An 18,942-nucleotide genomic window follows, 5' to 3' on the forward strand; every position below is an offset into this window, starting at 1 on the left:
ACCGATAGAGACCAGCCTCTATTTACTCTGTGTGAGCACCGCTGCCTGTGGAAGTAGCTAGTTTTGACATCTAACCTGGGAAGTAGACAAAAGGCCACTACTTGGAGTCTGTTGACTCAATTCAACACTTAGAAAAGAAAGAAATATAACCTGCTGTCTCCGTCTGTTCCTGGCGAGGTAATAAGATAGCTACTGTTTTGCTTTATCTAAGAATATGGAAGACTTGCGTGACTGGGTTCTTTATAGATAACTCAAAATTACAACCACAAGTCACGGCCCAAGTTAAAAAAAAACAAACAAAAAAATGAAAAAACAAAACAAAACAAAACAACCCAGTGCATGGACTATCATTTTACAGGAACGGTTTTGCTTCTGAGCGGTTCAATTGCCTGCATTTCACCATCTTAATAGCTGGTGTATCTCTGTAATACTCCCTATCAGCTGGGTCTGCTCAGTTATCGCTGAGTGCTAAGCTCGGTGTGCTATTTTTTTTTTTTAAACATCCACTATTTGTGAGATCTGGGAATTTTAAAATGTTTCAGAAGTTCCTTTACATCTTCCAGGGGTGAGGAGGATTCCTTACACCAATCAGTAGGAGATACAAGTGCCCAGGTGATGCCGGGTGGTGGTTGCACATGCTTTAATCCCAGCACTTGGGAGGCAGAGGCAGGTGGATCTCTGTGAGTTCGAGGCCAGCCTGGTCTACAGAGTGAGATCCAGGAAAGGCACAAAACTACACAGAGAAACCCTGTCTTGAAAAACCAAAAAAAAAAAAAAAAAAAAAAAAAACCAACAAAACAAAAACAAAAACAAAAAAACCACAAGTGCCCAGGTGAGCTAGGAAGTAGAGTGACTATCCCCATGTCGGAGGCACACTAGTGAACTCTGACGTTTGGTTACTTACTTATTTTTATTTTTGTGATACTGGTGATTGACCCAGGACTTTCCGGGAACTAGGCAAGAGGTCTACTAAGGAAGGGACCATCTTCCCAGCCTGGGTGCCGACAGCTTGCACAACTGAAAAGCGCTCTTCAGGATCTTGCTCTGTCCAGAGTACTCAGCGAAGGGGACACCCCCGTGTGGAAAGCCGCTTTCTGCTGTTGTCTCTATTCTAAGTCCTGGTGCCTGCAGCTCTCCTTGCCTTTGTGGTCAATTCAAAGCAGATTTTAACAGCCTAGCTCCATGGCTGGGTCTCTCCTGGCTCTGTTTTCTCCAGCATCCTCCTGGATCTGTTTTTATGTTTAGTTTATGCTACTATCTAATCTCATTGAATTTATGGGAAACCTTAAAATGAGACAGGAGAATGGGAGGAGGGAGGATGGGCCACACTGATTGATTGGCAGGTGGATGGGAAAAGGGAGGATGGGCCACACTGATTGATTGGCAGGAGAATGGGAGGAGGAAGGATGGGCCACACTGATTGATTGGCAGGTGGATGGGAGGAGGGAGGATGGGCCACACTGATTGATTGGCAGGTGGATGGGAAGAGGGAGGATGGGCCATACTGATTGATTGGCAGGTGGATGGGAAGAGGGAGGATGGGCCACACTGATTGATTGGCAGGTGGATGGGAGGAGGGAGGATGGGCCACACTGATTGACTGGCAGGTGGATGGCAGGAGGGAGGATGGGCCACACTGATTGATTGGCAGGTGGATGGAAGGAGGAAGGATGGGCCACACTGATTGATTGGCAGGTGGATGGGAGGAGGGAGGATGGGCCACACTGATTGATTGGCAGGAGAATGGGAGGAGGGAAGATGGGCCACACTGATTGATTGGCAGGTGGATGGGAGGAGGGAGGATGGGCCACACTAATTGGTAGGTGGATGGCAGGAGGGAGGATGGGAAACTGGTTGGCTTTTCTTTTCTTTTTTTTGGTTTTCCGAGATAGGGTTTCTCTGTGTAGCTTTGCGCCTTTCCTGGATCTCGCTCTGTAGACCAGGCTGGCCTCGAACTCACAAAGATCCGCCTGGTTCTGCCTCCCGAGTGCTGGGATTAAAGGCGTGCGCCGCCACTGCCCGGCCACTGGTTGGCTTTTCAGACTTGCCTGATTTTATTCCACTCTCTTTCTCACCAGCTCCTGTCATCATAGGTTAGGGCTCCTGTCCCTACTCATTTTATTCTGGCCACTTTGCTTTGGACTATACTGAGGCTACATGCTTCTGGTTCTCCTGATGTCATAGACATTTTTAGTTTATGTGCGTTTTAATTGGTCTCAAAATGCAGGGCCCTGTTGGTGATTCTAAGAGAAGCAGAGCAGGGTCGTGCCTAGTGGTATAAAGTGTATGTGTGTGGAAAGACAATAGATAATAGGTGCTGAGCCTCATGCTCTTAATCTGAACTCGGATATACTGCGTCAGTAGTTTCATTAGAACAGTCATATAAGCTAGTTACTATCACAGAGAAAAAGGCACAGCCACAGGTTAAGTCACTTCCCTCTTCTCGCCATCCATGAAAATGTTCATTTTTAGATTGGAAATAGCTCTGTATCCAGTTCAAGTGCCTTTACAACTACTCTCTAGTTGGACTGTCTCCCCTAATGTGGTAGCAAGGGGTTAAGTACCATTGTTAAATAGCAAGCTACGCCCCTAACTGTAGTCAGGCGGATGTTACTCTTACCTTGCTCAGTAGGAAGCTAGGTGTATTAGGGAAATAATCACTTCCTGTGGCACAGAAACTCTTATCTGACCATTACAAATGCGGACTCTTACGTCAACTGGGAAACACAAGGTTTCTATTATGCGAACACAAGTGTGTGGTGTGGCAAGATCATAGACCGTCATGAGCTGAATCATGACTGTGTTTACATCAGTCTAAATGACCAATAAAGACATAATAGGGTGGAGTAGGTCACTCAGGACTTGAAACATACTTCATGGTGTCTGATGTCTGAGGTGGCATTTAAGGAGTAAGGACACACATCTCAACTACTTAACATGAGTCACCTCTGCAGAGGATGAATAAGGTACTGGGATTCGGACCCCAGATCTGGTTCTGAAGCCAAAACATGAATTCGACTACAAGATGAGAACAACTATTGTGGAATCTCTTCCCTGGACGTCACAGGCATTTTTAGTCTACATGCATGTTACTTGCTCCTGAATTCCTAGGACCTGCTGGCACACGTTATCGTCCGTATTTTCTATTCTACTTCCTCTTGGTAGGTGGTTAATACCTTGGGCGTTGCCAACCCAAGTGGCCCAATTGTCTTACTCACGTGTTCTGATTTTTTTCATCCTTCATGGCTATTGAGACTGCTGTCTATTGATCATTTTACTTGATCGTAATCTTTTCAGGTGTTACCTTTACACTCTTCACTTTTGTCCAGGTAAGCACTTACAACTCTGTCTTTCTGATGAGCTGCAGCCCCGATGAGTCTAGTTATCTGTTGTCCCAACACTTGAAAACTAGAGTGTGGCTGAGAGACTTTGGAAGGTTCAGTTTTGACATTGGTTTGTAAAAAACAGGCCTGGTCACAAGGCAGGCATTGCTTTCTTTCTGTGGTTTCCAGGTGCCCCCTATTGGTAGATGTGTTTAAAGCTTTAGCTGATGGAACTGCAGACGGGAGATTTAGTTTTATTCTAATAAAAGAATAAAAAAACAGGTTTCCTCTCATCTCTTCTGGGGTCATGGTTTTAGGTTCTGGAATCAACACTTAGCCATAACCATCCTCCTATCTTGCCCATCTGAGTATTAATGTCCTATTTGAAAAAGAGCACAGAACTGGAAAATTTGGGCTAGTCTTAAAGAAAAACAACCACGTCTGAACTTTCCTCTCCCCACCCCAACAGGGAGGTGACAGACCACATCCAGACGCTGGCAAGCCTAGCCTGGCTGAAATAATGAGCTGATGTACCTCCGAAAACTCCTCCAACCTTCTCCCCTTCTTTCTTTTTCTTAAATCACTCCCTACATACCCCAGCATTTCCGCGATGTCATATCTCAGAAGAACTTGGTGGCTGGAGCTTCAGGGGAGGGTCTTCTGTGAGTGACCTTTTCCTCCTCCCTGGAAAGAGAAAGGCTAATTAATGGGCCCCGTTCCCCTGACCTGGGCTCCGGCATGCTGATGTTGCCGCTCAGCAGATCTGGGGTTCTGGTTTAGCTTGGAGACTGGTAAGATGGTGGTTGGTCCTTTTTTGGGCTCATCCAAAGGCAGTACAGAGATCGGGTTAATGAGCAGGAAGCAATTTATGGGCGCACATGGATCTGTCTGGGAGAGCCATCCACCCAGCGGGGCTTCACCCCTTCGTGGTGGAAGGGGTGGTCAGTTCACTCAGGGGATCCTTTCTTCCAAGCTTGACTTTCTGGGTTTACTGTAGCTTTGGATTGACCTTTTCTTACTTGATTTGGGATTGAGTTCTGACATTTCCAGGAAAATCTAAGCTGTTGGAGTTTAGAAGAAGTTTATATAAATAGTCCTTTATTTTCCATCCTGTTTGTTTAGTACCCTGATTAATACAAACTATTGCAATGAGTCTTTCTTTTCAGACTTTCTTGGCCTGCCAACCCCCAAATAATGACACAGAGATTTATTATGAAAGCTTGGACTGTAGCTTAGGCTTGTTCCTAACTGGCTCTTATAACTGAAATTAACCTGTTTTATTAATCAATGTTCTGTCACATGGCTTTTTTTTTTTTTTTGGTTTTTCGAGACAGGGTTTCTCTGTGTAGCTTTGCGCCTTTCCTGGAACTCGCTTTGGAGACCAGGCTGGCCTCGAACTCACAGAGATCCGCCTGGCTCTGCCTCCCGAGTGCTGGGATTAAAGGCGTGCGCCACCACCGCCCGGCCTGCCACATGGCTTTTTACCTCTCTTCCATTCTGTACGTCTGCTGTGGGATGTTCTGTATGGCAAATGTGTTGCTGATTAGTCAATAAATAAAACACTGATTGGCCCGTGGCCAGGCAGGAAGTGTAGGCGGGACAAGGAGGAGAATAAAGCTGGGAAGTGGAAGGCTGAGTCAGAGAGACACTGCCGGCCGCCATGATGACAAACAGCATGTGAAGATGCCGGTAAGCCACGAGCCACGTGGCAAGGTATAGATTAATGGAAATGGATTAATTTAAGCTGTAAGAACAGTTAGCAAGAAGCCTGCCACGGCCATACAGTTTGTAACCAATATAAGTCTGTGTTTACTTGGTCGGGTCTGAGCGACTGTGGGGCTGGCAGGTGAGAGAGATTTGTCCTGACTGTGGGCCAGGCAGGAAAACTCAAGCTACATACGTCTGACTTGCTCTCTCTGTCTCACTGGCATCTACCCCCCACACCAGAGTCTAACCCTGTGTTCCTCTCTATTCTAGTGTTATCAAAGCAATAGTCATAGAGGGTTGCCTAGGTCAGCCATCTCTCAAGCCTAGACAGTGACTTCACACCAAACACTTACCACTTAGGGGACTGACTAATTACACCAGAAGTAAATGGAGAGGTGAGCATAAAATGTTGTATCAGAAAGTCAGCCCTTGTCGGGTGGTGGTGGCACACGCCTGTAGTTCCAGCACTCAGGAGGCAGGTGGATCTCTGAGTTTCAGGCTGACCAGGGTTACACAGAGAAACCCTGTCTTAAAAAAAACGAATGAACAGCCGGGTGGTGGTGGCGCACACCTTTAATCCCAGCACTTGGGAGGCAGAGGCAGGTGGATCTCTGTGAGTTCGAGGCCAGCCTGGGTTACAGAGTGAGTTCCAGGACAGGCTCCAAAGCTACAAAGAGAAACCCTGTCTTGAAAAACAAACAAACAAACAAACAAACACAAAAAGGAAGGAAGGAAGAAAGAAACCCATACAGTGAGAAGGTGAGCTAGAGAAAACCCAGATCTGTGGTCTTCTAATCAGTGTTTCCACAAACCAACTTGACTTACAAAGAATGATGGGAAAATTGGATCACTTCTGTTCTTACGCCTTAGTTCCTGGACACAGGTGGCCTCTGTACAGGGCACATAGTAACATATGGATGTTTCCTCAGTGTACATGTGTCTTAGTTAGGGTTCCTATTGCTGTGATGAAACACAGGACCAAAGAAATTTGTGGAGGAAAAGTTTAATTTGGCTTACGCTTCATATCGCTGTTCATCATTGAAGGAAGTCAGGACAGGAACCTGAAGACAGGAGCCGATGCAGAGGCCATGGAGGGGTGTTACCTACTGGGTTGCTCCACATGGCTTGCTCAGCCTGCTTTCTTATAGAACCCAGGACCACCAGCCCAGGGATAGCATTACCTACAATGAGCTGGCCCCTCCCCCCATGGATCACTACTTAAGAAAATGCCCTACAGTTGGATCTTATGGAGGCATTCTCTCAATTGAGGTTCATTCCTTTCAGACAACTCTTAACTTGTGTCAAGTTGACATAAGACACAACATACTGGGGCTGGAGAGATGGCTCAGTGGTTAAGAGCACTGACTGTTCTTCCAGAGGTCCTGAGTTAAATCCCAGCAACCACATGGTGGCTCACAACCATCTGTAATGAGATCTGGTGCCCTCTTCTGGCCTGCAGGTATACATGCACACAGAATACTGTATACATAATAAATAAATAAATCTTGAAAAAAAAAAGACACAACATACGGCATCCAGTCTGGGGACATGTTAAAACATTCCGGACGTTGTGTTAACACTCCTGTTTTCTGAAGTCTACACTGAAACCCTAAGAGACACCAGCTCTAGAGGATATGCTACCTCCTAACATGGTCACAGACGTGGCATAAAGTTCTACATGTACATTTCTATGCCCTTTTCTAGGTTTCCTGCTCTGAGAATTTTCAGATCTTCTTCATGCAGCCAACTGACCAGAAAGCAGACCATTGGATACTGCCTAGGCAAGGATGTGCCCATCAGGCACCAGTTATTGGTAGTATCTAGTCCTACTGTCAGACCTACTTTTTTTTTTTTTTTTTTTTCCGAGACAGGGTTTCTCTGTGTAGTTTTGGTGTCTGTCCTGGATCTTGCTCTGTAGACCAGACTGGCCTTGAACTCACAGAGATCCACCTGGCTCTACCTCCTGAGTGCTGGGATTAAAGGCGTACGCCACCACCGCCCAGCAGACTTGCTGTTCTTATGATCAGTAAGGGATTTGTCAGGAATGGTAGAGGTAAACTCCTTGTTCAGTTGAGAAGTCTTAACTCCCTCCTGGACACTGATAATTCATCTGTCTTCAGGATGGGACAGGAGTTGTAACGATGCATTGCATCTCTGGTTTTAATAGGTTGTAACAAAGTTCCCTTTGTCCTGAGTTTGGTATGAATGCCACCTGCTCAATCCTCCAATAAGATCCCCAAGGCCCAGACAAGCTCACAGCAGGAATGTACAAGTGTACTTGTGTTTGAAAAACATACATTGACTATACAACATATCTATGTTCACAACCTGTTGGGCATCAGGTGCTGATCCCTGCAGTTGGGAACATCCCCTGTGAGGCAAGACTCCCAGAAGGTTCTGATTCAGAATTGTGGTAAGTGCCTTGTGTCACTGAACTGTGATAACCTGGGCATTCGTGGGTCAGTTGCCAGTGATCCATTCCTGGTGCTACAGGAAACAGACTGACATGCTGTCATGTTTACTCTGTGCAAAGCTGTGTCTGCCATACTTAACCTCAGATGGATCCCCTGAGACTGTGGATGAGACCAAGACTGTGATGTACCCAGGACTCTAGGTCTGTGGTACAAATGGGACTGTCCCTCTGTTGTTTGGGGGGAAGGAATCACAACCCACGGGGTCAATAGAGCTGTGTGTACCGGGAGTTTCCACATAGAAGCTCTGCCTTCCAGCACTGTCCCTCAGGAGCCTCAACCAAACCTAACTGTAGAAGAGTCACAGCCTGAAAACTTATGGTGACTGATCTGTGCCCAAATGCTACAAAGTGTCTGTGGAAGCTATCACTTGTCTATTTGATCAACTGAAGTCCAAAAAGCAGAGCATTTGAACTTACTTTTTTTTACTTAAAGGAAGATAGCTTTGGTCTATAAGGTCTGTTCAAGTCCATAGAACATAGCTGTTAACTGATCATGCTCTTTCTATCTGAAAGGATATTCTGGGTAGTCATCCTTACCTGCTGGGAGTTCAAGTATTTACTTAGGCCATCTGTGGAGGGTTGGAAAGGCACCCTGTTCCTGAGACCAGCCCGATGGCCAGCAGGTGGCAGCACTTACACATACAGCAAGTTTCCTGGTCCTTGGGTCAGTCGGCCTGTGTTGCCTTGTTGACTAAACTGGGAAGCCTCCCCCTCCAACAATTACATTTGAAAACACAGCTAGATGGAAATTCATTAGCAACAAAAACAAAAAGCAGAAGCTGAGCTTTGACTGCTTGAAGTCATTGGAATGCATGGAACTACATGTATGGGAACACATTCATCCCAACTAGAGATCAGCAGGGGGTCTGTACTGAGGATGCTCCTTCTGAACGTGAAAAAGGAGCTTCAGTATCCTCACATGTCTTCAAGGTTGTTCAGCCTGCCTAAACCTCACAGCATTTTTTCCTTGTATTGAAAATAGTCTACCCCCCCCCCCATTCGATATATCCTTATTATGGTTCCTCCCTTTAATCCTCCTGAGCTCCCGAACCATTCAGATCCACCCGCTTCTGTCACTCAGTAGAAAACAAACAGATTTCTTCTTTTTTTGTTTTGCTGTTTTGTTTGTTTGTTTGGTTTTTTGAGACAGGGTTTCTCTGTGTAGCTTTGCGCCTTTCCTGGAACTCACACTGTAGACCAGGCTGGCCTTGAACTCACAGAGATCCTCCTGCCTCTGCCTCGGGAGTGCTGGGATTAAAGGCGTGTACCACCACTGCCGGCAACAAACAGATTTATAAGAGACAATAATAAAATAAAATAAGATAAAACAGAAACAAGCCTGGCGGTGGTGGCGCACGCCTTTAATCCCAGCACTCCCAAGGCAGAGGCAGGCGGATCTCTGTGAGTTCAAGGCCAGCCTGGTCTATAGAGTGAGTTCCAGGAAAGGCGCAAAGCTACACAGAGAAACCCTGTCTCGAAAAACCAAACCAAACCAAACCAAAACAAAACAAAAACCAGAAACAAACACATGAGTAGGATAATACAAAGAAACAGAAGGAAAAGAGCCCAAGAAAAGGCACAAGAAACAGGTCTAAAAGCAGAGACCCACTTGCTCTCACACTAACGAATCCCATGAAAACACAAACTGGACTCCATATACATACTCAAAGGACTTGTGGGGTAAACAAAGGGGAAAATAAAAATTAAAAAAACAAAACAAAACATAAAAAAGGATAAAATTTTTAAAAAGGGAAAAAAGGAAAAGGAAAAAGCCCTGAACAAACATTATGGGACAAGAAACCACCAAAGATGCCTTTGAGTTTGTTTTGTGTTGGCCATCTACTGCTGGGCAAGAGGACTACCCTTAAGGGTAGTTTGTTTCCCCAACTCTCTCTCTCTCTTTAAAGATTTATTATGTATATAGTGTCCTGCCTGCAGGCCAGAAGAGGGCACCAGATCCCACAATACATGGCTGTGAGCCATCATGTGCTTGCTGAGAATTGAACTCAGGACGTCTGGAAGAGCAGTCAGTGCTCTTAACCTCTGAGCCATCCCTCCAGCCCATGAGACTCTCTTGAAGAAAACTACAATTTCTTTTGTGAGTAGTTATCAATTGGAGACAACTCCTGGGTTAGGGATGGGGCATGTTTCCACTTCTCCTTTCAGCCCTAGGAGTCTTGCTGAGAATTGAACTCAGGACGTCTGGAAGAGCAGTCAGTGCTCTTAACCTCTGAGCCATCCCTCCAGCCCATGAGACTCTCTTGAAGAAAACTACAATTTCTTTTGTGAGTAGTTATCAATTGGAGACAACTCCTGGGTTAGGGATGGGGCATGTTTCCACTTCTCCTTTCAGCCCTAGGAGTCCGTCTGATGCAGACCCATGAGGCGGTGGGCATGCCGCCTCAGTCTCTGAATCCGAATGTGCACCAGGCTTGTTGTGTTTAGAAGGCCTTGTTTCCTTGGTGTCCTCCATCACCTCTGGCTCTTACACTCCTTCCTCCGCCTCTTCCACAGCATTCCCTGAGCCCTGAGGGGAGAGATTTGAGGGAGACATCCCATTTAGAGCTGAGTATTCCAAGGTCTCGAAGTTTTTGTGTATTGTCTGGCCCTTACAGCAATTTTATCCTAGCAATTTTCTTCTTTGGGCTCTTCTGCATTTCCTAGTGGCATAGCTTGGTCCTTCAGAAAACCATTTACAAAAGATGTCACACTCTCTCTCACCCTAGCTTGGTGTTTCCCGGTTCACAGTAACTGTAACTTTCTCTTTAGGCTGCAGGCCATTATGGCTCTGGACCAGCGGAAGGCAGATCTCAACACAAACCACCTCATTATGGCTGTGCAGACCAAGAGGCAGTGTACAGGATCCCCCACACTTACGCTGCAGACAGACAAAGGGTGCTGGGCTGAGTACAGCATTCCCCACACCTATGTGGCAGACAAAGGCAGTTGGGAAGAAGCTGCTTAACCTTATAAACAGGAAAGGGTTCGAGGCCAGCCTGGACTACCAAGTGAGTTCCAGGAAAGGCGCAAAGCTACACAGAGAAACCCTGTCTCGAAAAACCAAAAACCAATAAATGAATAAACAAACAAACAAACAAATAAATAAATGATAAATAAATAAATAAATAGGAAAGGGTTAAGAAAGTCTCAGCACTCCCGTCTGTAGTTGTTGATCCTGTAGTTTGCCGCCTCTGATGGCACAGTACGTCACGGCGGGACCATAGAGCAGGAAGGGCTGCTTACTTCATGAGAGCCAGCAAGCAAAGAGACAGTGGGGAGAGGGTGAAGTCCCACTCCCCCCTTCAAAGGATCCCTCTAATGACTTAACCTCCACTAGACAGCCCCCCTTAAAGATCCCACTATAGCTCAGGAGCACTGTGGTTAGAGTCCAGTCCTTTAACACGGGGCCCTTTGAGGACATTTCAGACCACACTTCAGGAGTGATAATACTAAAAGAATAGAAAATAAGTTCAACAACTAGGTGAAAGGGTGGGCAGGAGACTTTGTCCATCTTGTGAAGTGTAAAGCAGATGTTGATAGAGGAGAGGTAGAGAACTGAGGTTATTTATGCAGTAGGGACTTTCAAAGTCCAGGCTCAAGAGGGAAGGTGATTGTAGATGTAACCAACCGTCTTATTAAATAAGAAACACAGAGCCGATTCAGAGAAGAAAGCCAAGAGGTCAGAACTAAGAGCCTTACCCTTCCTGCTTCATCCAAGAGAGCTCTCCGAAAGGGACCTACTTCCTATGTGTTTGTCTTATATAGTCTTTCTGTTCTGCCTTCTCATTGGTTGTAAACCCAAACTCGTGACTGTCTCCTCACTGCCTGTCTGAGGAGACTTCCAGGTCTTCTATGGTTGGGATTGAGATTAAAGGCGTGTGTCTCCAACGCTGGCTGTATCCTTGAACACACATAGATCTACCTAGCTCTGTCTACCAAGTGCTGGGATTAAAGGCGTGTGCCACCACCGCCATGCTCTTGCTATGGCTCTAATAGCTCTGACCCCCGGGCAACTTTATTTATTAACATACAATTAAAATCACATTTCAGTACAAATAAAATACCACCATATTTCCCCTTTTCTATTTTAATGAAAAGAAAAAAAGAAAAACTATATACAAAAGTACAATAACTATATACAATATATACAAGTAATAAATACCTAAACAATGTCTCGTCCATATTTATTTGACAAATTCAGAGAAAATAATTCCATTATCTATCCTATTTTGGTAAGTCCAAAATGTACCTAATTCACTTTCTATCCTAACTAGTCTTCAACTATAACTAACTAACCTTCAACTATAACTAACTAATCTTCAACTATAACTAACTAATCTTCAACTCCCTCAGAGACCCAAGAAGGAAATAATATTACCTAATAAAAATAAAAACAGAAAGTGCATACAAGTAACTTCCAAAAAATTTGTGAGTTGACAGAAACGGCCAGCTGCCTGGACAGTCACCTGAGGTTTCTCCGCAGTGCTGGGGCATCATCTTCAGCCTATAGGCATAGCGTATCTGACAGACTCATTTGTGAAGTAGGATGTACACAAGGTCAACAGTTCAACCTCACATTGAGTGAGAGCAATCCATGTACCAGAAACACCTGAATTCCACTAATGTCATGTCATGATTCAGGATTTTAAATTCTGGAAATTGTTGATGGTTTTTTAATTGAGCTGTCCATTCTTCTTGGCTGTGTATATATGGCTTCATCTCAGCATCCCATTCTTCTCCACATCCCTCTATCAAATGCCAGTCTACTATTGAGAGGCGTGAGCTTAGTTACTCTTCAAGAATAACTGTTTCAGCTGCTGTTCCATTGCACATCAGAAGCCATCGGCCCACTGCCTGTTCAGCTGCCTTCGAAGAAAAGGGCACTGTACCTTTTCTGAATTGCTAAGGTCATTTCAGGGATGGTGCCATATTGTCCTGGCCTCAGAAGGTGCCTTTTGATAAAGCCATAACCACACTTGTTTTGGCAAGAATCAGTAGTCCTTTGTTTCATGTTCTGTCTGTTCATTTTGTCCTGTTGATTCGAGGATACTTTGTTGTCCAGTGGCTAACTTTTGCCACAATGAAAGTTAACTCCATATGCAGTTTCTTCAATGCCCATATTTTCTCTGAAGTAGATTGGTACTGCCAGGAGCCAACATGTCTCAAAAAAGAAAAATTTTCTAAGTTATTAAAACATTTTAAATGCCATATTCTGTAGATCTCTGAAGGGTTTGAAGATGACCTGTCTAAAATATATCTGCTCAGTTTTTAAAACATATTTAATATGACTACAAGTTCTATTGTAATATCTGACTACTAACTTTCATTTCTTTATATCCTAATAGTTGGTAATAACAACATTCAAGGATCAGAACATGGCATTGTTAAATGAACGGTATAAGTACAATCAGAAATATACGCCGGGCGGTGGTGGTGCACGCCTTTAATCCCAGCACTCGGGAGGCAGAGCCAGGCGGATCTCTGTGAGTTCGAGGCCAGCCTGGACTACCAAGTGAGTTCCAGGAAAGGCGCAAAGCTACACAGAGAAACCCTGTCTCGAAAAACCAAAAAAAAAAAAAAAAAAAAAGAAATATACATATAGCATTTTCTAACAATATCAATTTCAATATATATAATTTGTATACAATATAAAACAATCCAATCCAATGTAAAGTATTTAAAACTAGTAATTGTCTTTTTCTTTTTCCTTTTTTTAAAACAAGAACCTTAAATCTAATCTCCTTTGCTTAGCCTTTTTCCTAACCCTTGACAACAACTTGTAACCAACCCCCCTAAACAATGAAAATTATCCCAGACCCAAAACCCATTAAAAAGACCAAAAAAACACCCGCTCCACACCACCTCTTTGGGAATGTGGGCGTCATATTCTTAAAATTGCTTCCTGCTGGATATGGGCGAAGTTATCTTTATCCTGAAAGAAAAAATTTGGGTTAATTGTCAAATTCTAGGAAAAGTAACTGTATCCTTCATTATCCAGTCTGTGTATAATGCCAAAGTTCAGGGTTTATCTCAAGTCCTTATTCAAGTAGTCTTTGAGACTGGATCATCTCAGCTAGTCATCTCAAAATTGCTCTGAACACCTTGTAGTTCAAAGCTGATCTGTAGATGATGTTTGTCAGCTTAGTGATATTATTATTATCCACGTGGAATTGTTGTTGTTGTGGGTCCCCATCTTCTTCCTGGAGACTTCAGTTGATGTTAGGCCTGGCCGTGATTTCCTTCAGAAAACTGATAAGAGACTCGAACACAAAGACATATATATGCAGCTAATTGAAGCCTTTTTCTAGAATTAGTTAGTACTCTATATATCTATATCTTAACAAAGTTTAAAATGTATATATATCTATATATATATATTAATCTTGTAATTTTTGGTATAAAATTTATACTTTAAAAGAGTTTAAAGAATCAGAATAGAATCAAAGAGTTGAGATTAGTAATAGAATAGTCCCTTAATTAATTTGGCTTTTCTCCTGTCCCATAGCAGAAGATGGCTCTTTTATTCTGGCATGATACAGGGAGTTTGCATTTTCCTTTTAACAACATGCTTGAGTTTAAAGAAGGAGAGAGCCATTCTCCAACTTCAAAGTCAGCTTTAAATTTTAATTGAACTGGGACTATTAGAAGACCAATAGTGTTAAATCTTTAGAGAAAAGCAGAAACAAACATTTAGGAAGACATAAATTTTTTTAGATAATATATACCCATACGCCATTTCACTCTGTTTCCTGGGATAGATGATTTGTCCCTTTTCTTCAGTTGTCTCATTTGTCCAGTGTTTTTCAGATTCCTTAACCTTCATTCTCCTAAAAGACAAAAACAAAAACCTTTCCCCAAGACTAATTTTGGGGATGTTCCTTTTTGGCAAGTTATTATCTGATTAAATGAAAAGGCATGTGTTACTGGTATAAGTTAGTTTAAATTGGATGTTCATGCTGGTTGATGAACTATCACCTCCTCTAATTAAGAGGTTTCTCTTGTTCAAATTGAACCTTTATCAATTTTGATGGTACCCACAGCTTATCTTCTCCTGTAGAAACAAAAGCAAAACCTCATCCCCAACGTAACACATACCCTGGTTTCCATTCTGAGGTCAGCACATCCTTAAAGTATATAGGCTGATTTAATTCTGTAGTTTTTTCTATTATCCAATGTCTCTCTGCAGCTGTTGTTCCTTTCTCATTGGCATTAAGAAAATTCAAAGTTGCCGGGCGGTGGTGGCGCACGCCTTTAATCCCAGCACTCGGGAGGCAGAGCCAGGTGGATCTCTGTGAGTTCGAGGCCAGCCTGGTCTCCAAAGCGAGTTCCAGGAAAGGCACAAAGCTACACAGAGAAACCCTGTCTCGAAAAAAACCAAAAAAAAAAAAAAAGAAAATTCAAAGTTAATAGAGCATTATGCAGTCTATTTCTGGGGGTTTTTGTTACCCCTTTCTGTTTATTTAGCATATCCTTTAGAATTCTGTTTGATCTTTCTATAACTGCTTGACCTGTAGGATTATGTGGTATGCTTATATTGTAATAAGCAAAAAACTGTTTCATTTTAACAGAGACATATGATGGAGCATTGTCAGTTTTGATTTGTGCAGGTATACCCATGATGGCCATAACTTCTAGCAAATGAGTGATTACAGAATCAGCTTTTTCAGAACTCAAAGCAGTTGCCCATTGAAATCCTGAATAAGTATCAATGGTATGGTGTACATATTTCAATTTTCCAAATTCTGCAAAGTGAAACACGTCCATCTGCCAGATTTTATTCCTTTGAGTACCTTTTGGGTTACATCCTGCTGGTAATGGTGTTTGATTGTAGAAGCAACAAGTAGGACATTCCTTTACTATTTCTTTGGCTTGTTGCCAGGTTATGGAAAAATCCTTTTTTAAACCTTTACTATTGACATGATTTTTTTTATGAAATTCTGAGGCCTCCAGCACATTTCCTATCAATAATTTATCAATCTCGTCATTACCTTGTGCTAGAGGGCCTGGTAGACCAGTATGGGATCGGATGTGAGTTATATATAAAGGATGACTCCTTTTCCTGATTGTATCTTTTTTTTCTTTTGGTTTTTCGAGACAGGGTTTCTCTGTAGTTTTGCGCCTTTCCTGGAACTCACTTTGTAGACCAGGCTGGCCTCGAACTCACAGAGATCCGCCTGGCTCTGCCTCCCGAGTGCTGGGATTAAAGGCGTTCGCCACCACCGCCCGGCCCTCCTGATTATATCTTGTAAGTGAATAAATAGTGAAGTTAATTCTGAAGCATTAGGGATAAATTCTGCAGTCTCAATATGTAATACTACTCTTTCAGCATACTGAGAGTCAGTTACTATGCTGAGAGTTTCTGAAAAATCCATTAATACCAACAGAATAGCACACAATTCTGATTTTTGAACTGAATTATAAGGACTTTGAACCACTTTACTTAAATTTTCTGATTTGTAACCTGCCTTTCCTTGTTTGTTGGCATCTGTATAAAATGTGCGAACTCCAGATATGGGTTTTTCCTGTACAATTCGAGGCAAGATCCAATCAGCTCTCTTTATAAGATCAATTCTATCGCTTTTGGGATATTTGCTGTTAATTTCTCCCAAAAAAATTACTGCAAGCTCTTTGTCAAGGTTCACTTTTTGTCCATAATTTTTCAATGTCCTCCTTAGTTAAAGGTATGACAATTTCTGCTGGGTCTATTCCTGCTAATTGAAGAAGTCTCAATTTTCCTTTCCAAATCAAGTCAGAGATTTTTTCCACATAGTTTTTAATTTTTTATTTGGTTTATTTGGTAAAAATATCCATTCCAATATAATATCTTCCCTCTGCATTAATATTCCTGTAGGAGAATGCCTAGAAAGTAAAATAACCAAAATGCAATCCAGCTTTGGATCAATACGATCCACGTGCCCTTCATATACTTTCTTTTCTACCAAGGCCAATTCTTTCTCAGCTTCAGGTGATAATTCTCTTGGACTATTTAAGTCCTTGTCACCTTCTAAGGTTTTGAACAAATTATGCAGTTCATCATTTTTCACCCCAAAAATAGTTCGTAGATGAGAAATATCTCCAAATAATCTTTGAAAGTCATTAAGAGTCTGTAGTCTATCTCTCCTAATTTGCACCTTTTGGGGTCTAATTTTTTTTTTTTTTTTTTTTTTTTTTTTTTTTTTTTTTTTTTGGTTTTTCGAGACAGGGTTTCTCTGTGTAGCTTTGCGCCTTTCCTGGAACTCGCTTTGGAGACCAGGCTGGCCTCGAACTCACAGAGATCCGCCTGGCTCTGCCTCCCGAGTGCTGGTATTAAAGGCGTGTGCCACCACCACCCGGCGGGGTCTAATTTTTTGTAGCTCTATTTTATATCCTAAATAATTAATAGAATCTCCTCTTTGTATCTTTTCAGGAGCATTTTGTAATCCCCAGCAAGGCAAAATTTTCTTTACTTCTTCAAACATTCTTTCTAAAGTATCTGCATTTGAGTCAGCTAGTAAAATATCATCCATATAATGATAAATTATAGATTTAGGAAATTTTTTACGTATCACTTCCAATGGCTGTTGTACAAAATATTGGCACAGAGTTGGGCTATTCAACATTTCCTGTGGGAGGACCCTCCATTGAAATCTTTTAACCGATTGAGAATTATTCTAAGTAAGCACTGTGAAAGCAAATCTTTCTCTGTCTTTTTCTTGTAAGGGTATTGAAAAGAAACAATCTTTTAAATCAATAACTATGAGAGGCCATCCTTTTGGTAACAGAGTAGGCAAAGGAATCCCAGATTGTAGAGAGCCCATTGGCTGAATTACTTTGTTAATTGCTCTAAGGTCTGTTACCATTCTCCATTTACCAGATTTCTTTTTAATAACAAATACAGAAGAATTCCAAGGGCTGGTTGATTCTTCAATATGCTGAGTATTTAACTGTTCTTGTACCAGCTCTTCTAAAGCCTGGAGTTTCTTTGTTGTTAAAGGCCATTGCTGAACCCATACAGGCTTGTCTGTTGACCATTTTAAAGGTAGAGCTGTTGGTTTCTTTGGAAGATCATCAGTTGTTGTGCCCTGTTCTTGTATAATATGGATGACTGGTGACCACTCAGAATAATGCCTTCTAATATTTCTCTCAGAAGCATGTGCTAGTTTATGATTTGTTTCTGAGATTGGAGGGATGTTAATCTGAGTATTCCATTGTTGCAACAAGTCTCGACCCCCACAGGTTCATAGCTAAGTTAGCCACGTATGGTTTTAATTTTCCTCTCTGTCCTTCTGGACCTATACATTCAAGCCACCTTGCACTCTGTTTCACCTGAGATAATGCCCCAATTCCTAACAGTTGAATGTTTACCTCCTGAAGAGGCCAAGTTGGATGCCAAAATTCTGGTGCAATTATGGTAACATCCGCACCTGTGTCTACCAGACCAGACAACAAAACACCATTTATTTTTATCGTTAATTTTGGTCTTTGTTCATTAATAGAAGTTTGCCAAAAAATTTTCTTTATGTTTTCTCCTGAATTTTATATTCTCTCTGTTTTATCATCCTGACCAGCATGATTTATTCCAATAGGCATTTGGTTATTTAATTTCTCTGAGTAGGGTTTCCTCTACGACTGCAGGAAAGGTTTTAACTGGATTTGCTATGGGGCCCTGCATGAGGCCCCCCTGGGAGTTTCCCAAAGACTGAGGCAAAGGATTACCCTGTCTGTCCCTTGTTGATCTACATTCGTTGGTCCAGTGTTTTCCCTTACCACACCTTCTGCATACTCCAGAAGGAAGGGGCCTTCTGTTGCCATTGTTCCTTGAGGAAACATTGTTTCTAGGAATGACCTGTTTACAGTCCCTTTTCAAATGTCCTTGCTTTCCACATCCAAAACATCTAACATTCCTCAAACCTTTTGAAATTGCTTCTCCTACCCACATAGCATCATGGTCATGAGCCTCAACATTAACCGTGTCTGTAATCCAATCTTCCAAAGGTGCAGCTCTTGCCTTTAACGGCCTGATTATTCTTTTGCATGGTGCATTCGCATTCTCAAAGGCCGAAGATTCAATTATTATCTTACTAGCTTCTGAATCCGGGACCATTCTCTTTACTGCTGAAGCCAGTCTTTGTAAAAAATCTGTGAAAGATTCTTTTGGGCCTTGTATAACCTTTGTAAATGACTCAGTTTTTTTCCCTGTTTCCTCAACTCTATCCCATGCATTCAAAGCTGCCGTTCGACATAAAATTAGGGTTTGGACATCATATAAACATTGTGTTTGTGCTGAAGCATATTGACCTTCTCCAATAAGCTGGTCCTGGCAGACTTGTATTCCTTTATCCCTCCATTGTTTTTCTATGTTTTTAGCTTCATCCTTGAACCAAGTTAGCCACTGAAGCCTTTGACTGGGTTCCAGAACAGCTTGTGCCAGCTCCTGCCAGTCCTGTGGTACAATCCTAT

The 18,942-nt window shown here is 42.6% G+C and overlaps 1 protein-coding gene across 1 annotated transcript in view; it reads left to right on the forward strand.

Annotated features, from left to right (window-relative positions):
* Positions 1-10,468, forward strand: part of LOC128108803 (basic proline-rich protein-like) — a gene marked incomplete at its 5' end in the record, with an annotated part of 14,160 nt that extends 3,692 nt beyond the window's left edge. The window contains 2 exons of the mRNA XM_052735838.1: positions 7,373-7,443; positions 10,273-10,468. Of these exons, the coding sequence (XP_052591798.1) occupies positions 7,373-7,443; positions 10,273-10,468 (267 nt within the window). The remainder of the gene's footprint in view (positions 1-7,372; positions 7,444-10,272) is intronic.
* Positions 10,469-18,942: the final 8,474 nt, after the last annotated feature.

Source organism: Peromyscus californicus, unplaced genomic scaffold (assembly GCF_007827085.1).
Source record: "Peromyscus californicus insignis strain IS unplaced genomic scaffold, ASM782708v3 Scaffold_13__1_contigs__length_99412109, whole genome shotgun sequence".
NCBI classification, from domain to species: domain Eukaryota; kingdom Metazoa; phylum Chordata; class Mammalia; order Rodentia; family Cricetidae; genus Peromyscus; species Peromyscus californicus.